General features: G+C 38.2%; 2 protein-coding genes across 4 annotated transcripts; one reads left to right on the top strand and one right to left on the bottom strand.

Moving 5' to 3' along the window:
• Nucleotides 1–1792: 1792 nt before the first annotated feature.
• On the top strand, nucleotides 1793–5197 carry LOC120804327 (matrix metalloproteinase-19-like). Its single transcript, XM_040153716.1, has 9 exons — nucleotides 1793–1909; nucleotides 2901–2989; nucleotides 3097–3227; nucleotides 3345–3557; nucleotides 3711–3956; nucleotides 4043–4144; nucleotides 4267–4431; nucleotides 4577–4704; nucleotides 4804–5197. The coding sequence occupies exons 1-9, from the start codon at nucleotides 1793–1795 to the stop codon at nucleotides 5041–5043; spliced, it is 1431 nt and encodes a 476-aa protein (XP_040009650.1). The 3' UTR covers nucleotides 5044–5197.
• Nucleotides 5197–19522, bottom strand: LOC120804328 (transmembrane protein 198-like). 3 transcript variants are annotated; one of them, XM_040153718.1, is made up of 5 exons: nucleotides 19400–19522; nucleotides 12511–12822; nucleotides 9951–10526; nucleotides 9679–9806; nucleotides 5197–8995 (listed from the first exon to the last, which is right to left on the bottom strand). In XM_040153718.1, the coding sequence occupies exons 2-5, from the start codon at nucleotides 12662–12664 to the stop codon at nucleotides 8846–8848; spliced, it is 1008 nt and encodes a 335-aa protein (XP_040009652.1). In that variant the 5' UTR covers nucleotides 12665–12822; nucleotides 19400–19522; the 3' UTR covers nucleotides 5197–8845. The 3 variants fall into 3 exon arrangements, with proteins under 3 accessions (XP_040009652.1, XP_040009653.1, XP_040009651.1); XM_040153719.1 differs by lacking the exon at nucleotides 19400–19522 and adding an exon at nucleotides 19280–19376; XM_040153717.1 differs by lacking the exon at nucleotides 19400–19522 and adding an exon at nucleotides 14458–14730.
• Between the last annotated feature and the right edge of the window lie 6643 nt (nucleotides 19523–26165).

Below are 26165 nucleotides of genomic sequence, written 5' to 3'. Positions count from 1 at the left end.
TTAAACTGCGACTTTAGAAAAACCACAGCTGATTGCACTTCACAAATAATTGCAAAATGTTTTTCCAAAAATTAATTATTTGGTTTCTGACATCTTTCTAGAGCTGCCTCCAGACGCAGTTTACAGAAGTTTAATTTTAATTTCAACCACTTCGAAAAGCAGCACACTCAAAAATCAAGCTTATTTTAGCATAGTTCACACTCACTTGTCAGTTTATTAGGAACACCTGGCTAAATTTCAGCAGTCCTGCAGTAAATCCTCCCTCATTAAGCTTCTAATGTTCAGTTTATGTTGAAAGTGTGTTAAAGAGATGTCGATTCAACGAATCGAAGGATCATTTTGCAGACTGCCGTTGTTGTGGTGCAGTGTGGAACTGTATTGCATTTTACATAGCGGTTTGTCTGTTGTTCAGCCTACCCGCATTGATTTGAACGGGGTGGACAAAATGATGGAAACACCTGTGCAGTTCTACAGCACCACAGACTGCATCTTCCAAAATGGCCATACATTCGAATTAACGCCTCTTTAACGCAGTTTCAACAAAAACTGAACGCTGAAACCTTCATGAAGCTAGGATTTACTGCAGGACTGTTGTATTACAGACTGCATTTGTTTTAGCTAGTTGTATCTAATAAACTAACAAGCGAGTGTATTTATGCCGTATAAATATATATATGGTTTTATGGTTTTGTTTTGTTTTTTTACAGTTTGGCTGATCTTGCTGGAGCAAGTATACTCAAATCAATAATAATCAATTCCGTTTAAGTTTCCAAAGGAGGAAGGGTTTGTGCTACAAGGTGCTACAGGGCATGATAGCCCCTTGGCTCTTAATAAATGATGTTAATAATGTATGCCCTCTGCTGGTAAAAATACTGGGCCTGTCCAGTGTATTGGGATTAAAATAATTGTTAAATGTAGTAAGTCACTGTTTAAAGCATGTGTGAGCCGGGTGTCTTACCCATCTTTCCACTCCCCTTTTTATGGGCTGTGTTCCACAATGTTAAAGCCGAGAAGGAGGTGTACTCTGTCTCCATTCAGAAGATGATTTGAAACAGTGGTTACACGGGGGCGTCATTGTTTTGCCTTGAAAGGGCTTCTCAGTTGAGAACAGCATGATTAACTGTTGTCTCATGGAGGAAGTGTGGTTAGTTGTTTTCTTCACAGAGCTGGAACCATAGAGTAAAGAATGCTCGGATTTTATGGGGAACATGTTTCATAAATCATAATTGAGCTAGAGCAGGAGTATTTGTGGTACATCTGACCCATGTCTGGAAAATAATCCAGTCACAAAATATTAGAGCTTAATTGAATATCAAGAATGATTTTTCTTTTCACCACAATGACATAAGCCGTCATGTTTAATAGATAGTGGGTAGCTAATCTTCTCTTCAACGGCTAATCCTTCATTTATTTGCTTCCTTTGACGTAAATAACATTACTCGGAAGTTATTCTTAAACACTTTGAGACAAATGGCTCTAAATGATGGTGTAAGAAGGCGTTAGTGTCTGAAACATGTATTGTTTTTTGTCGTCCGCACATTCCTTATAAAGGCTTATTACGTGGTTTTGAGGCAGGACCTGAACCGACACTTGATGGTATAAAAACTGAATCCCTAAACTAAGACACCAGGTTCACGTCTGATACAGGGACCCCAGAAGGACTAATACACAGAAGATGGATGTACATGGAGGATCTGCAGTCTTCAGTGATGCTTAGAAAAGATTCAGATCTTGTTTATCAATTGAAAAGGTCAACTTGGATCCAATTGGGAAATTTTTTTACTTCAATGTAATGGAAAAAGACCTAAACAGGAAAATGGGATACAGACCGGAGTTAACGTTGCTTCTCGTTTTGATGACAACAGCTTCATCTATTGCCCTGAGCAGAGAAGATTTTACGGAAGCGGTGGTAAGAAAATGCGGAAAACTGAAAATGCCGAAACATCACTTAAAATATTGTTGTAGAAATAGAAGCCTCTGAGTTTAAGACTTTTAAGAAGTTTATCATACAAATTGCAGAGAAAATGACTTGGAAACAGTACCTAACTAAAGGTTGTCCATAATTTTGAGTCTTCATCTGATTTTGATTCTACTACGAGTTCCACAGCAGCTGGATTTTTAATTGTTTAAAGCTAACTAATGACACTGATGAGGATTATAGACTAATCAGATATAATTTTATGGTGCATTTTGGGCAACAGAAAATATAAAGAATACTGTCCATATTATTTTGTTTTGCAGAAAGGAAAGAGAGTTTTTTCACTTGTTAATCATTATACAAATTATTGTGATCTTGTTTGTTTCACTGGGATGGTTCACATGGATCACGAACATCTTTGGATGATACTGGCTAGAATTACTTCTCAGGGTTGTTGAGGAAAAGTATTGTTGCAAGAAATTAGCGGCGTGGTGCTGCTAATAACACCGACCATTCCGCCCAATAACACTGCGATGGTACCACTGACAAAGGTTAGCATCTTGAAAAACAAGTGCAAGAACTTAGTTGAGGCATTGATGTCTTGATTAGAGATCAATGAAATGGCTTTCTACACTCATCCATGCATGCATTTTTTTTGTCACATATAGTTGCTAGTTGCTTTACAGATTAAAATTTGACATATAAAACGTATGATCAGTCTAATAAGGTTGCATTGGTGTAGATTAAAACACCTAACATTATATAAAGTTGTTCAAATCAGTTCCACAAGCAATTACAACATTTAAGTACTGGTTATATGTTAATGCATTAATAATAATGATCCCATAATATAATTATATTACACTGACAGGGGCCATTCTGCATAATGAGTACTTTATGAGTACATTATGTTGCTGATACTTAGTAGTACATAATCTGATTACGTCTTTCACCACTTTTAAGATGTCTTCTCTCTCTTCAGGCGTATTTAAGGAAGTATGGTTATCTGCACATGCCACTGGACAGTAAAGGACACAACCATCTACCTGAGGCAATAGCTGAAGCCGCGAGGTGACTGTATTTCATCTAATTTGTGAAAGTCTGTTTTTACCTTTACTCCAGGTTTGTTTGTTTATTTGAATCAGTACAAATATCGTATGATCTTCTTTGTGTGTCAGAATCTTTCAGCAAGTGACAAACCTGCCTATATCAGGAAAACTAGATTCAGCCACACTGGCAATAATGAACAAACCTCGGTGTGGTGTAGGGGACTCTTTCAATAACAAATCTCTCAATTATCGAGTTATGGGTGAGTAATTGGGGTCATATTACATATTCAGATTCTTGATAACGTGCATAACGTGTGTAAAAATATCTAAAAAAAAAAAAAAAAGATGAGTGACACAAACGTTTCCTAATTGAACAGGTTACTGGCGTAAGAAGATGCTGACCTACCACATCTATAATTACACTCCTGACTTGGGTCTGGGAAAGACCCGCTTGGCCATCCAGAATGCGTTTAAGTACTGGAGTGACGTGTCACCTTTAAGGTTCAGGGAGTTGCAACGGGGAAGAGCAGACATCAAAATCTCCTTTCACAGAAAAGATAAGACATGTCCAGTTCCCTTCGACGGACGTGGTAGGAGCAATTTTATCATAAAAACTGGTGTTAAACTCAAACAAGCTAATACTCTCAAACTTTTGTGAACGTTCTGTGATCTCAGTGACACTTAAAACATTGGCTGGTGTAAATGAGATGATGCAGTATCCGAGTTCTTGCTTTTATCTTCAGGGCGTGTTTTGGCCCACGCTGATGCCCCCATGTCAGGCATTGTGCACTTTGACGGAGACGAACTGTGGACAGAAGGGAAGAGCCACGGCTCCAACCTGAGGATTGTTGCAGCCCATGAGATTGGCCATGCTCTTGGCCTGGGCCACTCACAGTACTACAATGCACTCATGGCACCTGTGTACAACGGATACCGCTCAGACTTCAAGTTGCATCCAGATGACATACGAGGGATCCAGGCTTTATATGGTATCGTCGGAAAAACATTACACTGCTAAGACGTGCATGCTCTTTGAAGTATAAGTTATGCAACGTACAGTTTTGTCTGTTTTTAGGAAAGCCAGAGAGTACTCTTCCATCCAAAAATCCAAGTCAGCCACTGCCAGGAGGAGTTATTGCAGATCCTTGCAAGGCCACATTGGATGCAGTTATGCTGGGTATAAAGAATCTGATCCAGTCACAATGCACTCAAAAAAAAAAAAAAAAACTTGTTCAGTAATTTCCTCCTACAGGGAAATGTATCTACTGATATTTTTTCTCCTGCATCGTGTCCCTGTAGGTCCTTTGCGTAAGACATATGTTTTCAGTGGTCAATACGTGTGGACAGTGTCCAGCTCTGGCTACAACTCTCCCATTCTGATCTCTGCACTGTGGAAGGAGCTGCCGGGGAGCCTCAATGCAGCTGTTCACTCTCAGTGGACTGGCAAGTCCTATTTTCTGAAAGGTGGATTCATTTTATAGTTTCAAAATTTCTCACAGGGGCATGGTGTACAATGCTGGCAGGATCTGAACAGTTTAGAAAGCTCAGAAAATTATCCTCAGTGTCACTGCAGTTTTTACTTTTCTTTCCTCCAAATGTTCTGTCACAGAAGACAAAGTATGGAGATACACAGGCTTCAAACTTGACCACGGCTTCCCCAAACGCTTGTCCAATATCCCTGCAAATATTGACTCAGCCTTGTACTTCAATAAGCACAAAAAACTGCTATTTTTCAAAGTGAGTGCCAAAGATAAAATTTGCTTCAATTTATTTTGTGCCATATGATTTTTTTGTTGAATATACAGCTTCAGGAAAATAATGTATTTCTTGTGCTAGGGATCTGGATACTGGCAGTGGGATGAAACCGGTCCAACAGACTTCCGTTCCTATCCCAAACCTATTGAGCAGCTCTTCCACGGGGCACCCAGCAATACTGATGCTGCATTAACATGGACAGATGGTCATATATACATGTTCAAAGGCACACGGTACTGGCGTTTAAACCAGAACCACCAGGCAGTGGAGAAGGCCTACCCTCTAAGCATCGCCACACATTGGATGCAGTGTGACGACTGAGCCACCAGGCGTCAGCAGGAACTCAACACGAACCTTATCCTGCACAGTGATTCAGTGTAATAACAGTGAGAGATGCTTATTTATTCGGAGTCTGACGAATGCGTGGAGAATGTTCAACATACTGCATGAATCCCTTGTGTGAGCAATGAGAGCATTATTATTATTTCTGGACAAAATCAGCATGAATTCAACAAAAGAATAAATATTTGCATAATGCGTTGTCTCTTTTTTGTGTCAATAATATGTTATTATTAAAACAGTGGCTATTAACAGACATGAAATGGAAAAAGACAAACTAAGACTTTGTGTTGTGTGATTCAGTAAGACTGGATGTTGTTGTCCACTGATAAAGCTTCTACACTGTCCTCACGGACACAGGGCGGTAATCACGGAAGCATGTAAGAGAGAAAAGTGTTGTGTAAAACAGATAGAAAGAATGCTTTCATTTTCTGTGTTTATACGCTGAATACTTTACCCAGCAGAAATCACTGCCGTAGAAACCAAACACACTGCCTAAAAAAGCCGTATATCTACCAACAAAATCTGATCTCTCAGCTATATTATCCATTTTAACTAGTTTGTTTAAGAAAATTAACTTTAGTTTAATGGTCCATAGCTTATAGGAATCACGGGGGTAAGTTTCTATCTGTACTATTAATAGTTATATTTAAATCAATATAATAAAAATAATTTACAATTTATTACATTTGAGTATGTGATTTAAAAGTAGCACCAACAGGGTTAGCATTGAAACAGTGGAGTGCAGTGAATCCAGTGTGTCTAATTAAGGCTAGCTGGTGAGATAGCCTTAGCTAAAGCTAATTTACCTTTTTTTCCCGTTTCCTGGAATTGAAAAATCTATTTTGATGCTTCAAGATTTTGGTAATTTTATACCACACACAGGCACATCTTAGATCATCATGGATAGTAAAAAAAGGAACACCAGATCAGCCGGTCCTGCTAAATGCTAACTAGCCCAGCTTAGCAGAGTAGCAGTGAACACCGTCCTTGTGACCTCTGACTCTGGCGGAGTTCATGTTATTTGACATTTGCTACATTTAAATCACACATTCAAAATGTATTTATTGAAAGATGAATTTAGTAAACTGGCTCATTAGTTTAAATATACAAGAGACCTGTGAAAACTGAGAATTTTCTATTTGATTTTTGAAGACTGTGTTTTCCCTTTTGATTGTCCAAACAGAGTGTAACATTAATATCTTAACGGGTTTTTGGAGGTTTTATATAAGGTCAGTGACAGTAATTAATAATCAAGCAATAAAAGGCATAACATTGAGGTTTAACAGCTTTTATATCTATTACACTGTCGCATTAAAACCCTAAAACTTTCTGTGATTACTAATCTCTGTTTTGAGGAAGAGTGAAGTGACCACACCCTGGGTAGTAATACAACGCCAGAATGCAGTGACAACACAGTCAAAGTGCAGATATTAGGTTTCACTTTGGGCTCTAAAAGGTCTGCTTTGTAGTTACTGCAAATTTCAAAAGCTGTTTTCGTGGAAATGATACATTTCTAGCTATTCTAAGGTTTGCACAGTTGAAGTCGGCTGCAGAGGCTTCATAGGCAAGTCAACTACTAGGCTGCTTAAGGAAATGGGGATCCGAGGCCAAGCCCATCGTCAAGCCATCAAAGCCCTCTCCAGTGCTACTGAACAGACAAGCTGGTGGCTCCGGATCAAGGGGAAAGACACCACCTCGGCCCTGAGATAACATCAATGGCATCAGGATAACAAGGGGTACAAGCAGAGGGGGGCGCACCTGGGATGTCAGGTGTTGCCGACGAGCCCTCTGGAGGTGTCGTGGGCCTATCATCGAAAGAACACCTCTGAAGGAGGGTGCCCACCTGATGACAAAATCGCATCGGGGTCGGGGTAAAAGATGGCAGAAAGTAAGATACAGGTTATGACTCAATTTTGACCAAATACGCAGTTTTGCCTTTAAAGGGCAGAACAGTATGTACCATTACTGATAAAATCGTGTTCACCTACACAGTTTTCTATCAATAGGCCTTTGCCACAACAGCAAAGCACGGGCGTTACTAATAACATGAACAATGGTTTTGTTCTAGTCAAGTGTACCAGTAATTCATGACAGTGTGACAGTCAACCGGCACGAACAATATCGGCAATTAAATTGGCCAATTAAACCTCCTCAGTTAGTCTTTGTGGATGTGTACATACAGTGTTTGATTGACCGCTGCCTCATACTCCTAATGTTAGTTTTTGTTGCACCTGTTTGTGTTGGACAACTCACATCTTTGTCTCGTTTATTAGAACATTCTGTTAAAGCTTTCCCAGCTGTCAAATCTGAAACATACACCCCTGAGCTGGGAAAACATGATGAAAATATATTAATCTCTTTTTTTGTTTTCACATTTTTACATTATATTGATCGTCACGTCAGTTAAAAACAGACCAATCAGTCAGGCTATCAGACGTACGTGATGGGGAACTGCATTGTTTCCATTTAAAGAAGCGCATTTTGTCAGTAATTTTTCCAACGTCAAAAGTATGGGATTCACAACTGGTGCACATTGGAGAATTCAATGCTTACTGTGCTTTCACTTTTAATAATCGAACATCTGAATATTTGGATAATAGTCGTCTTCTCTGCTGCCATCTCGTTGTATATCCTGATCAGTCCTTTTCTATTCCTTTCCTTGAATGTGTTTTACATTTACATTCAAACGTGTTTTACATTTACATTCAAACATTTATTTAGAATGGCTTTTAGCAAACTACCTTGCGCTATACTGGAGCAATATTTATTGGTGGATGTATAGCGTATTATTTTGTGCATACTTATTATGTTGACTATATGAATTTTATATGATGTGCCATTTCGTTCAATTAGGTATACTTTTCCAAATAAACTAATCAAATTAAGTAAAATAAAGAAAAATAATACATGGACTTCTGCGAGCTCCATCCAACTTCAACCTCGGCTGGTGTCTAATCAGCCACGGAAATTGAAAACAACACACAACGGTCTGCAGGCACTTTAAAATATTTGTACCTTCAAAGCGAGAGTCTGTAACTCCTGAAAGATGAAATAATAAATTCTCCCTCTTACAAAAAAAATTTGAATTCCTAAACAGTAAAACACACTACTGATCAGTCCAGTACACGCAGTGGTTTTGTTGCTACAGTCTTACTTGGTCTGGTAAGACCAGTAGGCCTGTGAAGCTGACATTACTGAGTAAGTGTGTTCTAATATTTACCATTATCTCATAATTGCCACTTTGGCCACATTGGCTGTTTTATACAGAGGTCTTTTTTCCAAAATTCCCCATTTTATCCATAATTTTATTGCATGTGCTGGTATGAATTCATGGCTTGTAACCACAATAGTTGAACTTGAAAGTTGTTACAACCCAAACTAATCTAGACACACATTTTAGGTCTATGTTTGTATCCAATGGCATGAACAGCTTCCAAGAGAATGTAATAGTGTTCCGAGAATATAAGGTTGTTATTCAATTGCATGAAATAAAACTGCACAACTGTGAAACACAAAGTGTCTGAGAGATAAACCGTTCAAAGCATGTTGTGAGCCTGAGTCTCATGACTGTGGATGTTGCGTTGTTTTGTCTTGTCATCATTCAGAGGATGATCTCCAAGCATCTCGAATCACTCTGTGTGCATGTTTGTGATTATCCGGCGAAGCCGGTTAAGTGAATTGAATTTGTTTCCGTGGAATTGAACAGTTCAGATATTCAGAGGTAACATAATGGATTCCTCAGGTGTGTGACGTTTTACAAATATTTGATGCCGTGTTTCTCTCAGACTGTAAAAACAGGGGAGGCAGTAGTCAGAGGCACCATGGAGCCTGTCTCAAAGTCAAAGTCAATTAGAGCATGTGTGATAGTGCTGACGCTGCTGGCGGAGGAGCCTGTTCCCATCTGACGCTCCTGAAGGCTCTGGAGATAACTCTGAAAGGCAAACAGGAGGAAGACACATTGTTATTGCACTGACCTTCCACTGTAATTTTACATAATGACAAAAAAAAAAAAAAAAAAAAGAAAGAAAAATAACGAAAAAATAGCTTAAAAGAAAATAATATAATAAAGAAAAATAGCTTAGGACATTTACTCAAGTACTGTACTAATTTTGAGGTATTACTTCTTATACTACTTATACCAAACAATTGACTGGTTCCATCCTCTAATATGTGGGGATTCGAACCCTTTCTTTGTCATATATAATAGTAAACTGAATATATTCGGGTTTAGGCTGTTGGTCAGACAAAACAAGACATTTGAAGATGTCAACTTGGGATGTGGGAAACACTGATGATTAATCGATAATGAAAACAATCGTCGGTTGCAGCCCTACATCAATGCATCAGTTATACTAATGCACTATTATTATATGTAGAAGCATAACATTCACAGGAGTAATTTCACTCCATTTTGGGTACTTTTTACGTAATACTTTAATTACATTTCGCTAATGATACTTAGAAATTTTTACACGAGTAACATTTTATAAGGAGGGCTTTTACTTGCAAAGGAGTATTTCTATTAATTGTCAGGGAAGAGTTTGGCTCTCTGAAGAAATGAAAGCCGAATGAAAAGCTTGTGCTGGATGACACATTTTAATCTCAGCCACTGACCGGCGCCAGGACGTCTCCGGCGTAGCGTTTCAAGGGTGGAGGCCTGCGTCGACGCTGCGGTGGAGGTCTACTCCTGGACTCTCTGTGTCTGTGCTTCTTGGCGTGTTTCTTCTGTTTTTTTTGTGCAGCTGGGAAACATCCAAGGTTGAGAGAAAAAAGGAAATCATGTACTTATACTCATCACAGAGGGAGCCTTTTAACGCTGGAAGGCATATTAAACATGAAAATATGAGATTGAATGCATCAGTGAGCGCAGATGGAATTGAACTCACCTTCTGTGTGTGATACTCCTTTGGCAGTAAACCTCCACTGCACTAACATGCCTATGACACTCAAAATAGGAAAGATCCCAGTGATTGCCCAGTTAAACCAGCACAGTGGACGTGTGGCAACTTGACAAAGCATATCGTACACCTGATCTGGCAGCATAAACGTCCCCACCAGGTAATCCACGCACAGCATCACAGTGGTTGCTCCAAACACAGATGTGTGGAAGATGCTGAAGAGTTTCTGCCACTTAAGTGTGAAGACAGCAGTGATGATGCTGGCAGCCAGTACGATACTGAGAGGCACCCACACGGGAGTAAGGCTGTGAAACTGTCCGATAACCACCAGGATGGCGAGGGAGAGCAGGGTCCCCAGCTGTAGGCCGCTGAGGACGAGTCCCATCGTTGACAGCAGCATTGTCATCAGCCCGCAGAGCACACCCACGCCCAGGCCGATCCCCGCCTTGGTCTCCGTCCCCAGCTGGACATCCAACACCGTCTCCGTGTGGTACAACAGGAGTACGGCTGCCGTTCCAAACGTGAAGCCGGAAAAGAACATGACCATCTTGAAGGAGCGGTATCCTGGAAAGTTGATTAAAGAAAAGGTCAGCTACTCATCCACGTATCCAAATCCAAAATGAATCGCAGCACTTTACAGCTGCTTCAGCTCAGACTTTCAATGTGCAAAACTCTAAATGCAAAGAGCCAAACTGAAGTGCCAAAGTCTTACTTTTAAACCCCAAAAACTGTCCTCACATACATGGTGCAAAACACAGTCACATGCTCAGCCTGAAAATCAAGCCACTTCAATAGCACAAGTTTCAGTTGTTATTACCAAATGTACAGAGAATCTACTGAATCTTCACAACATGTTTTTGCAAGCATTTCTCCGTACTGTAACTACATCACCCCGGTGAGCAGAACTGCAATGTAACTGCTACCACTACCGCTACTAAATAAAGGAAAAAGGACTTAAGCTTCTTTTGGTTACTGTCAAAATGTAGCAATGTACTGAGCATGTGTTACAACAGTGATAATTGTGGTTTAATATTATATGTTTTCCACCAGTACAGTATTACTAATGCTTACTAATACTTATATTTTACAGTAACTGATAGCTAAACTTACAAGTGAATAAGGTTTGTTGTCTTGAATAAAAACAAAGTTTGTGGTAGAGACTGAAAAAAGGAAACTTATGTAGTGAAGAACAATCACAATCATCATTTTGTCTTCATAAATGTCAGCCAGACTGTACACTAAATAATCTATACTCAATGTAACACAGCATATTCAATAAATATACTTCTAACTCTACATCATTTCAAATACTGACCTTTTTTCTCATTACTATTCATATAATCTTTGAGGAAATGACCAGCACAGAGCTTTTGAGTTTTGCATGTGGAAACTCTGCGGTAAAAGATTTAGCCAAAGCAATTTTAAAAATAATGTAAATGCAATACATCATACTGTAAGTAGTACAGCGCAGTGTGCTGAAAACAAACAAGTTCATTATGACATTTGCCTTCTAATCAGAAGCTAAAGGGCAAAAGTTCTGCCTGCTTTTTGTTTGGATAATTCACTTGCTTAAAGATGTAGCATAGATTCTGAATGCCCGACTCCTTATAGACCTTCCAGTATTCATGTCCAGCTCCAGCACCTGTCATTAACGCTTTTTTTTATGTGAGTAATACAACTATTCACTCAAAAGTAAAAATCAGAACTCAGAGCTCACTCTCTCTGCTTTGGTCTGAACAGCAAATTACAGTACATGAGGAAACACAACTCTGAAACCTGCTGTTTTTCCTTCAAAATATGAATTATTTACAGTCATAAACTTCCTCATAGGCAACCTTAACCCTAATTTACGCTACCCTAAGACTTACTGGGAACACACAGACTTTGGCAGAGTGTGTGTTTGCATAAGTTCACATGTTTTAGGGCGCAGGTCCACAGACCACACAACTCCTAATCACGCATACAGTTTGTGTTTTCTGGATTTGTGTCCACATATTTTCTCAGCGAAAACACAGACAGAAATAATGTTATGTTCAGCCTTTTAATATCTTTGATAAATCTTCCTCACAGTATATCACTCTGCATACATACAGCTCCACAAACTGCTGTTACCTGGACCTTACGAGATACGTAAGGTCCAGGTATTTTATACGAGCTTTTATACGATATTTTATACGAGCTGCGTATAAAAATCCGAAATCACTGCCAAATCTCACATGCGCTCGCGTCGGGTTTAGCACTGTGACACGAGTGAGATGTCAGTCAGTGCAACAGGTGGCACTTCATATATGCTGCCGCTGTTAGATTCAGACACAGGACTACCCATCTGCCTCTTCCAGCTTTGGGCTTATCCACCCTAAACCCCTGGCAGCCTTCAGAAAACCTGCCACTGAGGGTTTAAGCCATCAGATAAGCTAATGAAACATGTAGAGTATGAAAACAGCAGAGGTGTTGAAATAGTGACTTTAAAGGAGGAGTACACTGCTTTAAAAACTACTGTCTCTACCTTGATATTGTAAAGTGTAGCTCCGGTGTCATGAATACATACCAAAAAAGCAGTAGATGAGGCCGAATGAAAGGCAAACAGCGCAGACAATGGATGGGATGACTTCATACTTCCTATTAATCTCAAGCCTGCATATGTCCACTTCAGCGAAGTCGGCTCCTGGCTCCTCAGTAACATAGGGTGAAGTGAGTGCCATCTTGGAGGATTATTACTTCTATTGCCGTGCAGCTGGTCTGGACGCGACTGCGCCTTGCTCATTGAAGGGGGGAAACTGCAACGTCCTGCATGTGGTATCCAGGGAAGGAGGAAACTCCTGAACGAAGAACTTGTACGAAAGAGCTTCCTGCTGTGCACCTGCCAAAAGAAAAGAGTGTTTTCAGCTCTTGGGCGATGACAAACATGAATTCAGCTCCAGTTTTTCCTGGCTGACGTGAGGGTTATTAATCATCAAGTCTTATGATCATCCTGGGAGGGAACCCCGTCAAAGCATTACTTAAATTCAATATGAAACATCCGCATGCTTCCAAAAGACACATATAATAATTGTTATTTATGTGAATATACGAGAAGATATAGTTTTCTCCTAAGCATCTAAACATCTGTTCAGGAAGCAGAGAAGGAAACTGGGGATCTCCTCTGAGTTTCTCTTTCCTGATTCTTTTGTTCAAGAGCAGGATGCAGATGAGGAAACGACCTGGTGGCTCACTGCCATCGTCATACAGGCCCTTTTGTTCTGGGAATGTGGTTAGGCACTCTGTTTACTGAAGAAAATACCATAAACAAACATGTCAAGATATTCTAAGGACTAATAAAGACAGTGACAACCCGTGGTGGAAGAATTACTCTGATTTTCCACTTAAGTAAACGTGCACATAGCAATACCGCAGTGTAGGAATACTCTGTGACACGTAAAAAATTGTACATTTAAAATTTTACTTAAGAAAAAGTACAAAAGTATTAGCATCGAAATATACTTAAAATGCCAAAAGCAAAAGTTTAATTATGCAGAATGGCCCATTTTAAAATAATGCATATTATATTATTGGAATATAACTATTGATGCATTTATTGTACATCACTTCAATGTTATAGCTGGTAAATTTGGAGGTGATTTTAATTACTTAAAATACTTCTGGATAGCTTTCAAATTTCCCCCTGGGAAGTCTCATCTTTTTTTAAACTATAATAATACATCATATTTTATTTGTCTATTATATTGTGTATCATTAATCTGAATCTGCAAAGAAACTAAAGTTATCAAATAAATGTAGTGCAGTAAAATGTATAATATTTACCTCTTAATTTTTAATGGAACGGATGTACAAAGTAGCAGAAAATGGAAATACTTAAGTAAAGTACAAGTACCTCAAAAGTACAAGTAAATGTATGTAATTACTTTCCACCACTCGTAATACCATTGCATCACTTATAAATTGAAATAAATCAATATAAACTACAATATTTTTAGCTCGAGTTGACCAAAAAACTCAAACTGTGAAAAAACATGTATCATGTTTTTTCACACACTTGTCTTTTCACTTGTCTTTTCAAGACACTTGTGTTTCTTGGCTCATACTACAACTGTCTACAGCCACAGTGTGTATTACTGTAAGGACCTTATAAGCCGTTCACGCAGATACCACGGTCAGCACATGGAATTAGAGGAGCTTTAGCAGGCGAGTGATCCTCCCGCTTGTGTTTGTCAACTCTGTGTCCCTTTGTAAAGGTGAGTGTAACTGAACTTTCTACACTTTCTCCAACGAAAATGAATGCGCTGTGGAGGATGAAAAGCTACTGATATAATTCCTTTTTTATTGGTTTGATATATTTTTGTAAAACTGTCATGAAAAATGTTATTTCAGTTACTTTATTCTGCAATAAATGAAAGCATCATAATCCACATTTCTTCACAAAAAGATATATCAATACAACAAATAATCTCTGTCTAATGAAAAATTGAAATAAAGAAATCATATTTCTGTGGCCTACCTGGAGTGAGGCATGTCTTCACAGAATCAATGTTATCAGAGGAAGAAAAGTGTCTTCTTCGATAGTTTGTCAGATTCCAGCAAAACCCAGCAGGGAGCGAAACTGTCAGGGCTTTGTCGGGAGTCTGTGAGCGGTGGGTGAGACTCAGAGTCCGACGCACTCATCTGTGCTCATGTGGACAGCTGACGCCTGACACTGAGAGAGAGAGACCATCTGCCCCCAGTGACAGTACGAGGCTACTGCCAAGCCCAAGGCTGAGCAAGCTGAGAGTTCAGCTCTCACTGCCCGTGATCCCATTGGAGCCTGGACTTAATCACTCTGTAGGATATTTCACACTGTGGCACTTTCCATTAAGGTTAAAGTTGGCTTCTGGTAAAGGGATATTGCTGGGGATCCGGACTTGACCCCTAAAAGGTCTTTACTTTGGGGACTTTCCTAAATAACCTCACTTGCTATTTGATTTAGTGTTATGAAGAAAAAATATTATGGTCTTTGAAACATAACTTGGCTCAAGGGTTGGCAGTGGTGGTCTATGCGATGGATTTATTTGAACGAATCGTACTGACAATGGTAATTTGACTTTTCCTCTAGCGCCACCATGGGGTTGACATTTGAGATTAAAATTGAAATGTGACAACAACTGTTGAACGGGATACCATTAAATTTTGCAAAGGCATTGTAATAAATTTGGGGATCATCTGAATTTTCATCCGTTTATTTCAAAATCGCTGCAAAACTCACGGCATTCCCATCAACCTCGGCTGTACTTTGCGCTTAGTGCTAATTAGAAAATGTTAGCGTGCTAACGCACTAAACGGACAGGGTGAACACGGTAAATATTGTCCCTGCTAAACACTTGCATGTTAGCATTGTCAATATGAGCATGTTAGCATGCTAAAGATAGCATTTAGTTCAAAGCACTGCTGTGATGAAGAACAGAATCACAGTTTTGGCTTTTGTATGAATTAAATATGATGAAATTTAATGTGTTAATTTGCGAGTTTCAGAGTTGCTGGTAGACAGATTTCTCTTTTTCGTGTCTTCATGCTAGGCTAAGCTAACCATCTCCTGGCTCCAGCTTTATATTTATCGGACAAATATTGGCATGGTATCGATCTTCTCAAAGAAATGAATAAATATCTCTCAAAATGCCAAAGTATTCTTTTAACGTCAAATTTTATAACTGTACACGTTTGCAGTGAAGCCAAAGGGGTTTTCTTAGGGGTCTTTCATGGGTCATTCCTGCTTTCTGTGGGCAGAATTCAATTTTTAATTAATAATTTCCCGTGGGAGAAGTGTAAAATCAATTTCATTTGGGCAAACAGGGTTCAAAATCTTTGGGATTTCACTTCGTTGGTATGGGACCCAGATGTCTAATGCAGCCACACTTGTTGATTCACACTGACAATCCTTTCTTGTCCCATAACAATCATGCAAGGTGTAATTTTTAGTCAGTGTGAGGACTGTCTGCTTTGAGCTGCTTCACGTTTTCCCTCCGCACTCTGTTGCTATAAGCTCACGTACTGGCAGTAAAAATTAAGATGGGGGTTATGCACAAGACCATGTAACTTTAGCTTAACAGCAGCCACTGTGGCCACAAGTTGCAATTACAGGATCACAGCACACTGAATTTGCCTTCATTTCCCCAGATTCTCTTGAGTCGGCTGCTTTAAAGACAACATGTTCATGCGACAGGTTGAAATGTAGTGTATCGGAAGCATAAGAAAAGCAAAGTCATGAATGTGCATGCAGTAAACTATATGTTAAGTTTGTCAACATTAGCCACCATAAACTAATTTGTTAAAGCCAAATTCAAGCAGTAGTCACACACCATTGGGCTTATTAGTTAAGCAAAGGGGTATTTTCATGCTTCTGATTCACACTTTTCATTTGTTAGAGGAAGATTATGTTGTTTATTCATTTAAAAGATGTATAACCTTACTTAACCACTTTAAAAAGAAAAGGATGCCCAGGGGTATAGTATAATAATATCATGGACAATTAAGCAAAACTCTTATTAATAGATGCCAGACTGATATAAAACTAAGTCTCCTAACACAGTCTGGAGTGCAACAGTGTATGAACAGAGCCATTGTGTACATGTATTTTTAGCAGAGCATGAAAGACCTCACATCCAGAGCTGAGTTATGGCAAGAACTCAACTGCAAATGTCAGGGGGAGAAAGAGCAGATTAATGATGAAAGCAGCGATCGTCGTATAACTGCAGGGACGCTGAGCTGCAATAAGGTTGCCAGAGACAGTGAAACTGAGCTGTCTGGAGGAACTAAGTTCTTCCTGCAAGAAGATAACAATGTTGGTCTCTCGGTCAGTTGCTGCACCACTTTGGTCCAGACTGAAAAATTTCAACAACTCTTACATTGATTGCCTTGAAATTTTGTACAGAGACTTATGGTCCCCAGAAAATAAATCCTACAGACTTTGGTGACCCCTTGACATTTCCTGTAGCGCCGCCATGAGGTGGACATTTGGGATTTTGAGTGAAATGTCTTGACAACTGGATCACCATGAAATTTTGTCCAGACGCTCATGTTTTCTCGGGATGAATTGTAATAATTATGTTGATTCCTGAACTTTCCCTCTAGTGCCACAAATCGGGTCAAAATTTTAACATTTAAGTTGAGGTTCAAATCTGCAAACCTAATGACAATCTCATCAGCCTCAGTTGTAATTTGTTTTTAGCGATCTTTGTGAATTTTAATTTTTTTGCAGTCAAAACGATTATTATTTTCTTCGTATTTATTCTCTGTTTAGCTAAAATTAGTTACAAAAAGAAGCAATATGTCACTTTTCTTCAGGGGAAATTATTAATACAATAGAGATGAATCCTTTTCCCAAATGAGAAAAGGGAAAACGGTACTGTCTTGTATATACTATATCCATATTTCTTCCTCTTCTTGTTCTCAGAAATTACAACATAATAAAAATTTAGAGGATGAGAGTATAAAAAAAGAGGAAAACCCTCCCCTCTAAGGACATATAAAATAGGCTTTTAACTACACACTATTTATGACCCTGTTGCTCCCTGAAATATCAAAACATACAGCAATCGATTCATGAGACCTCTCAACGTGTGACTCTGACATTTTTGATTTTGCAGAGCAGAGAGTATTGATCGGGACAGGCCATTTCACCTCTGCACATGAAATGTATTTCTCACATGAATGATCTGAAGACCCGTTAAAGGGAGATTATTTTGCCACTATGAACTTTTAAAAAATGTCTCTTGTCAGAGAGAATAAATAAAGTTGCATGATTCAGATGTCTAATCCAAAAATGTCTGGCTTTTATCGGTATGTACTGAGAGGACTCCCATCTGCTTTTACAACCAATGTACAGTACCTAATGCCTTATATATATACACATTGAATCTACAAAAAAAAATTGAATAAATTGGCCGAACATGTGATTATTTAATAAATAAATAATATTATCTTGCCAAAGCCTCAAACTCATCAAATGAGCAACAACAACAACAACAACAATAACCTCATTTTAAGTAAGTAAGAGAGTTTTTCAATTCCAAATGCTAAATAATGTTTTGCATTCATCAGAAAAAAACAATACAGATGCAGCCAGTTACAACATTTCCTATTATGGCTCACTTTTGACATCTCTATGAAATGAATACAATACAGAGGTTCATTTAATTAACCTTTTGAGAATAACACATAACAAATTTTAGATAAAACTAAAAGTTGACGATACATAATTAAATACACAGCTTCTTTCTGCTTGTAATGCTATCAGACACTATCAGTTAGAAATATGGATAGTCAGGCTTCTACTTAACACAGAAGAGGTATGCATAACCACTCTGTTCCAAGATCATCAATCTGTTGGTTGCAGAAATGATTCAAAGAACACTCATGTATCCCTTGGCTTCTCATTATGCAGAAGTACGATATAGGATATGCATACGTACATAAATACATGCAGTTAGGTAGAATTGAAGAAACATATGCAGAACATACGGCTCACTTCTCTCAGCATCTCCTCACATGTTTTAATTTAATTTAACAAGTTCTTTTGCAGGTTCATTAATACCTCACATGGTTTGGTTTTTCTGAGCACTGAATATTTTAAATGGCTGTAAATGTAACATCTTAGACAATAATATTGACTCAAAACCAAACATGCAGTGAGACCTCAGAAAAGGTTCAAAGTACACTGTGATAACCACTAATCAATGTCAAAATGTTTGCTGTGGCCGTACAAAGTAAAGATGAAAGCTTTGCTCATCTACTGAAGCATTCATCCACCTTGGGCTTTAACATGACCCCTGTTTTAATGCTACATCCACATTTATAAATGAATACAGATCTCCTGACAGGATTACACCATGCTCAGTTTTGATATGTTTCTACTAGGTCAAAGTTTGCTCTCAGATTTAATGTATGAAAGTGGCGACAAACTTTCAGCTCAGAACAGGTGTGGAACGAGCACTCATATCCTCTACTTAAGTAGTAGTTAACAATAGTGGAAAAATACTCTATTACAAGTAAAAGTCCTGTACTCAAAATTTTAATGAAGTAAAAGTACATGATTTTCAGTATTTTCAGCTAAATGTACCATCATCAAAAGGTAAAAGAAGGAACTCTACAAAATAACCCCTCTCAGAGTGATATATTGTTACAGTATTACATTATTACTACTGATGTATTCACATGTAAGGAGCATTTTGATATTGTAGCTGGTCATGGTTGCACTTTTGACTTCATTTTACAGTGCTAGTTAACTGTAATGATATTTTATTTGTAGAGCATATGTTTTGTATTGTTGCTGTCCAGTGTAAACCACTTACCTCCAAATTTGGTGATTTAGAATATTTCAGATGAACTGAGGCATTAAGCGTTCCTTTATCGGTTGATAAAATTCCCATACCTCCTAAGTTAGATACACCTCTGAAAACCCATTTGATTACCTGAACAATGTTGCAAAGTTGATGTTGCATGGTTTTCAGGGGACAGGAGTGGTATGTAAAATCTTAATCCGGAAAGTAGCAGCAGGTGCAAAAAAACGTAGCGGAGTAGAAGTAAAGTAGCATTAAAGGGAAGTTGTACTTTGTACTTTCTGATTAGCTTAGCTTAGCATAGAGACTGGAAAGAGGGGGAAACAGCTAGCCTGGCTCTGTCCAGAGGTAACTTATATCTTGTTTGTTTAATCCTTACAAAAACTAAATGGATAATTAGATTTTTTTACAGGGTTTATATGCCAAACTATTCATTGGCTCTGGGCAGTTTGCCTAAATCCACAAAATAGTCCAGCACATACCCCCCGTAACACCACAACATGTCCTTTTTACACTGCAGTTTTTGAACGTATTAAAGATGTGAAGTGTTAAAAAGTGAGCCTTAGAGGTGCTTTGGAGAGAGCCATGCTTTGGAGAGAGCCATGCTATATATATATATATATATATATATATATATATATATATATATATATATATATTTCCTGTACACTTATGGGTTATGCTGAAAGGCTTTTATCCGAAATAGATCAACTCAAACATGTTTACTGTGTGATAAGCTCAAAGGGCTGAATCACAGTATAATGACAGACACCAAGGAGGTTTACACATCCAAAGACCCCACTGAACTCCATACATGTACTTGCACGTATACTGCTGCATGCATCTTATCCACCACCATTTTAATCTACAGCACAGGATAAAAGATCAGACTGTCTCATAGCAACGTCTCCCCAACCTCCACAATGAATGAGGTCTCTGTTGCTAATAACCCCCTGATTCTAAATGGCTGTACATGAAATGTCCAGCACACGGTAGGAAAACTCAGTAGAAGAAATACATGATATATTGTTATATATATATATATATGTGTATATTTTGTTACGGTATGACTGTCATATGTGGAATTGACATGTTGAGACTCCCTTTAGCATTAAATCCTGGGTTGGTGAAGGTATTAGCTCATAAATCATATGTCATATTTACAGCACACAGAGCTTTACGATAATTCCCATCAACTAATACAGAGTAATAAATGGAGGATTTTCTATTCTAACACTCGAATAAACTGAATAAACTCACATGGACACAGTGGTTTTGCCACACTGTCTAAAATATTAATATAATCATGCTCTACATTTTGAAACTACAGTTCCCATAATTTGGGGCTTTAGGGGATGTAAACTCATTTGGGAGTTTATTAGGTACACCTAACTAAAACTAATGCAGTCCAATAAACCAGTCCTGCCATAAAATCCTACTTTGATGAAGGTTATAATGTTCACTTTTTGCTGAAACTGTGTTAAAGAGGTGTCAATTCAACCTCATGGTCATTTTGGATGTTGTAGCCTGTGGTGCTTTTTGAACTGCATTGCGTTATGTTGACAGGTGTTTCTATTATTTTGTCCACCTCCTTCAACTCAATGAGGGTGAGGTGAACTACAGACACACCTCTTTGTGTAATGCAATAAAGTTCACAGCAGCAACACAAACTGCAGCCTCCCAAATTATCATACAGTTGAATCAACATCTTTTTAACACAGTTACAACAAAAAAACTGAACATTATAAACTTCATCAACGAGGATTTACTGCGGGACTGTTAGATTGCATTAGTTTTACTGAATGTATGTTGCCATGGAGTCAAGGATTTAGATACAGCCCTCTTTTTAGCTTATATTTGTTTTTATTTTGGCAAATTGGCATCATTAAAAGTATGGTGAATTTGCTTTTAACAGTTCCCACTGAAGAAAACTTAAAAACATGATAAGCGTCTTTTTTCTGTGATTACTAAGCAGGTTTATGGACGTTTATTTGCAATGGACATTAGAGATAATGATATCCTTGGAAAGTGTAAGTTACACTGAATCTAAAAAATAAATGCATCAAGTCTTTCTGTTTAGATTTGGATGAGTTATGATAGTGGGAAAATAACATTAGATCTGATATTAATGATGGTCTCACATTGTTCAACCCGGTTCCTGGTCTTAGTAGTCAGAAAAATCACTAGGTTCTCAGGAATAGGACCTTCAAAGATGGACAGCCTCCTCTAGTTGATGACTCCCTTCATGCTTCTGCACATAAGGGCAGTATCCAGTTGTATCAGGTGTCCATGTTGTATCCAGTAGTATTCAGTGTCTAGCCTGTGTAATGAAGGACTTGTACCATTAGGTGGCTACTCTGTCTCAGCCTGTCCTGCCGTGTCTGCCACCGGTAACTGATAAGAGGACTATAACAGGCAACGAGGGGCTAACAACACAAACCATCTGCTTAATATCAACATAACCATTTAACAGTCTCTCAGTGCATGTGTTCTGACACAATAACGCACCGATTGTCTAAATTCCACCTTGAATAATTTCAATAAATACGTACCTGTATCAAGGCCAGTTAGTGAAATAGAAAAGCAGATAATATAATGACGGATTCTCAAAGCACAGTCACACATTCAAACATTTGAATCAGAGTCGCAGTGGCAACTGGTCAAAGAGATGAATCAGATAGAAGCACAAGTATTTCCGTGAAACCCCATTTTTATTTGGCAGAGCAGTGCTTTACTTCACCGATGCACTTAAGAGATCATGTTCTAATGAAGGCAGAGAAACACCGTCCTCCGCACTCAACAGGCATAACATCTCAAAGGCTCCCCCGTAGTACCTTTTTACTGACTTTGATGGATCTTTATATCACTCAATATCACAAACAGGCAAAGGGGACATATAAGCATCCTTGTCATACAACCTAACTGAATGAGTTTAAAGGCCTGACACAGTCACCCCCACATAGCTGTTTTCAATTATTCTGACCTCTGCTTCAACACAAGCACAGCATGAGGACACCCACACAGTCCAGAGAGGTGGTCTCTAATCATGCTAGATAAGTAGAACACTTGTGGGGGTGGACCTTTATAGCTGGACTGTGACATCTCAGTTATAAAAATATTGAATATGTTTTGGTATCATTTTGGGTTAAATAAGTTATTCAAGAAAGCACAGCTTTCTCAGAACTGCATTTGATCCAGAAAATTAAGTTCACAATTGGTGTTTGTATTCAGTAGAATAATAAAACACATTTGCTTTCATTTCTGACAGTGTCAACCCAGTGTTTAAAGGATTTTTCTAAATTTGTTTTTAGAAAAGCAATTTTCCTGTTATAGAAAAATATTGAAATGACTTTTTCCACTCAGTGTTGTGTAGTAAAATTTGATAATCAAGTGATATCAATCTCATATTTCTGCCATGATACCACAGTATTATTTGTATAATTCCAACATTATAGCAACTGCATTGCACATATATTCATATATAATAGACAAATTAAACACATTTGTCAGCCCTGTACATTTTCATTTTCATTTACATTTGCTTATTTGGCAGAGTGACTTCTAGTTAGGCATGTTAGGGTGTTAGAGATGTTAGGAGAGAGGCTGCTCTCAGAAGAGATGAGTCTTCAAGAGATTCTGGAAGACAGAGAGGGACACCCCTGCTCTGATAACATTTGGTAGCTGGTTCCACCATCGGGGAACCGCAAACAAGAACAGTCTGGGCTTAGATTGCCTTGTGTGTAGGGATGACAATGCCAGACAATGTCCCTTGGGGGAACGCATTGGCCTAGAAGGAGCATAAGCCTGTACGACTGAGTTCAAGTAGATGGGCGCAGACCTAGAAGTCACTCTGTATGCAAAGTATTAGTGACTTGAATTTGGTTTGGGCGGCCAGTGGAGGTCAATAAGCAGCGGAGTGACATGTGACCTTTCAAGGCCGATCGAAAACCAGACGTGCCGCCGCATTCTGGACCATCTGTAAGGGCTTCACTGTGCATGAAGGGGGACCCGCTAGGAGGGCGTTGCAGTAGTAGAAGGGCATTGCGAACACGAGGTCATCTGGCAAAAATGTTAAACTTGGCTCAACTCTTTGCCGAAACGCAAGACAATGTCATCTGGCAACGCGCTGCAGTGGCCCCATAGAAAAATGCAAGTGCACATTCCTGGCAAATTATTCAAACAGACTATTTCTTTCATCTACCTTGTGACTGCTGCAACAAAAGATAAAATGGTTGCCCCTGTGCTAACTAAGCGGAGTTGGCAAAATCCTCTCTCTGAGTATTACAAACCCTTGTCCGCTGTCCAGCCTTTAACACGCTAACATGCTAACATTGCAGGTACAATGTTTACCATGTTCACCATCTTAGTTTAGCATGCTGACATTCTTTAATTAGTACTATACAAAGCACAACTGAAGCTGAAGAAAATGTTATTAGTTTTGCAGGTATTTGTTCTTAACTCCAAACATACATTTTCATGTCATGATTTCATATTTTTATTCCCCTGCCCAGTATTTTAATCTATCAGATGCTTTTCAAATGTTTTTTTGGGATAGATGGAAATATTTTGTCATGGTTTTATTCACTGGTTAAGTCCCCAAGGTTCACTTCTTTTTGTACATACAGTACATGTATAAGACAAGAAAAATACTTTTTTTGTTGCAAATAAAAGCACAATTTTCCCGTAAAAAACACATTTTCAGTAAAAAACAAAAAACGAGTATTTAAACAACAAGTAGTCCATTTAAGGTATATTCAGCAGATTAACACCTACTTCTTCTTTATCTTTTGCTTTGAGAGGACTGGAATAAAGTATTAGATTTGCTAAAACCCATCTCCTGCCTCCCCGCTTTGTGTCTTAATAAAGTCTGCTCTCTGCCTTATGTAGTTTCAGTGAAGAATCTCTTTTCTGAAGCTCTGATGAAATTCATTCAAACACAGGAGGATTAATGGACAACAAATAATAAATATACTCTTCAGTGCAGCGTAATGGGCTTCAACACAAAACGCCCTGGCGGCCCTTTGAATATATTTGTTGATACTAAGAAGACAAGAGCTCTTAACAGATTCAGTGGATAAATTATTCAAACTTGCAGAATAACAGCTCTTCATTTTTTATATTATCAAAAGGGTTTAAAATCTATAATACTAGCTGCCACCTATCTTGCTAGTTGTTAGTCATCCTATGATTTATTCATGATTTTTAAATAAAGCTCTGTGTGGTGTAGTGTCTTTTGGAGATTCATCTGTGATACACATTCGACAACATTTAGTTTATTTCTCAGATGAATATATCTAAATGATCTTAGGCTATTTTCTCCTTGATTATGCCACGGTGGCCATAATATTGTGTCAGAAGATAAGAGCTGTAAGTTATCAGAGATCCAAAGCTGAAAGTTAACATAAATGTCATCACATAAAAAAGCTGTTGAACATTTTATTCTCGCCGATAAGGATGTAACTGCCAAAACCTTAATTTAAAACTCAACTTTTTCCACCATAATGATCCATTATTCAGTGTTTAAAAAAAAACCTCCATTATAATTTAAAGTGAAGGATTTGTAATTTTACACAAAAGTATTTTCAGCAAAATTGTACCTAAAGTATCAAAAGTACTCATTAGGCAGCAGAATGGCCTCTGTCAATGTTCTATTATTGCATTATTGTATTATTATTACATCATATTACTGTGTAATATGTCAAATATTATATGCCAAAAATGTCGAGGTATTCCTCAAGGACACTTTCCTTTATTGTCGTAATGGCAGTGTTTTATGGCTGGTAAAAGCTATGCAGAGATAAAAAATTATTCCTAAGTATTACATATAATAAATCTTAAATCTTTCCCTTTTTTTTACCCTCTTTTTTTTTGTTGCATACTTTCAACTGTTTTTTTCACTTTGTTAAACAAACTTTTTTCTCAGTTACATTTGCATTTCAAATTAGGTACACTTCATTACATAAAACTGGTGTGAAATCATTGCAATTGTTCTGTTTTCTGTGTTTAATTTTTTTCCCGTCATTAATGTCAATAATAAACAAATTGAAATGCTCATAAAATTCCCTGATTATTACTCTGCACTGTTTATAAAATACTGAATTCTTTTGGATAGGATTGGGGATACTTTCAGCCATCACCTTCTTGGTTATTTTCTGTACGTCCCTGTTGAGAACTACCATCACTGAGCTGAGCAACACCAAAACAAAATGGGCCAACTGGTAAATATTTGTAAAAGCTGTTGCTTTAAAAGTAGTTATACCTCTGCAGAAAGTGGCCAGTATATCTCTGATGCCTTTTTGTGTTTGTCCAAATAATTGACTTGAGGTTTCTACTAAATTTGACACCCACTAGGTGGAGAAAAGTGGTTGCGACTGTAACTGAGAGATTAAAGCCTCAAATCTGTGGAAAACCCCTAATTTTCTAATTTTTTCTCGACAAAGGCATTGAATTTTGTACAAAAGTAGGGTTGACGTTGAAATCTGTAAGGAATAATTGTCAGAAAACACAAACAGATCATCAGTTACAGAAATAAAACATTCTGCTATCTGACATTCAACAAAACAAAACAAGGACCATAAAAACAATGTATTATCGATCCATGATGTTAAATGTTAGAGCTGAAAAGAAAAATATAAATGGCACTGCAGGTGCAAGACAGCCACTAGCAGCCTCTTTGCTGTAGGTCTCTCTGGCTGTGTATTTCTGCATTCACTGCATTTCCCTCAGAACCCTGTGACATCTCTTTCCTCATAAAAAAAACCCTTATATGGAATTTATCGGCTCTATACAGCCTGCACTACGTGGGGAGGGACTTAATTGCTTTGTAAGATATTTTCCACGTTAGAAACCACTGACAGGGTTGCTTATTGACAGTAACCTCATTCTACAGGGGCCCAAG

This window comes from Xiphias gladius, chromosome 18 (genome assembly GCF_016859285.1).
Source record: "Xiphias gladius isolate SHS-SW01 ecotype Sanya breed wild chromosome 18, ASM1685928v1, whole genome shotgun sequence".
NCBI classification, from domain to species: Eukaryota; Metazoa; Chordata; class Actinopteri; order Istiophoriformes; family Xiphiidae; genus Xiphias; species Xiphias gladius.
The sequence above is the reverse complement of the archived record's forward strand: the minus strand, read 5'-3'. Positions and strand labels throughout refer to the sequence as shown.

What these genes read in the sequence shown, in the direction of transcription:
- LOC120804327 (XM_040153716.1), top strand. Translation starts at nt 1,793, where the DNA reads ATGGAAAAAGACCTAAACAGGAAAATGGGATACAGACCGGAGTTAACG. An exon ending in TCTCAATTATCGAGTTATGG is followed by an intron (nt 3,228 to 3,344) that starts GTGAGTAATTGG and finishes CTAATTGAACAG; the next exon opens with GTTACTGGCGTAAGAAGATG. An exon ending in AGGGATCCAGGCTTTATATG is followed by an intron (nt 3,957 to 4,042) that starts GTATCGTCGGAA and finishes GTCTGTTTTTAG; the next exon opens with GAAAGCCAGAGAGTACTCTT.
- LOC120804328 (XM_040153718.1), bottom strand. Translation starts at nt 12,664, where the DNA reads ATGGCACTCACTTCACCCTATGTTACTGAGGAGCCAGGAGCCGACTTC. An exon ending in CCTCATCTACTGCTTTTTTG is followed by an intron (nt 10,527 to 12,510) that starts GTATGTATTCAT and finishes TCAACTTTCCAG; the next exon opens with GATACCGCTCCTTCAAGATG. An exon ending in CCGGAGACGTCCTGGCGCCG is followed by an intron (nt 8,996 to 9,678) that starts GTCAGTGGCTGA and finishes TTTGCCTTTCAG; the next exon opens with AGTTATCTCCAGAGCCTTCA.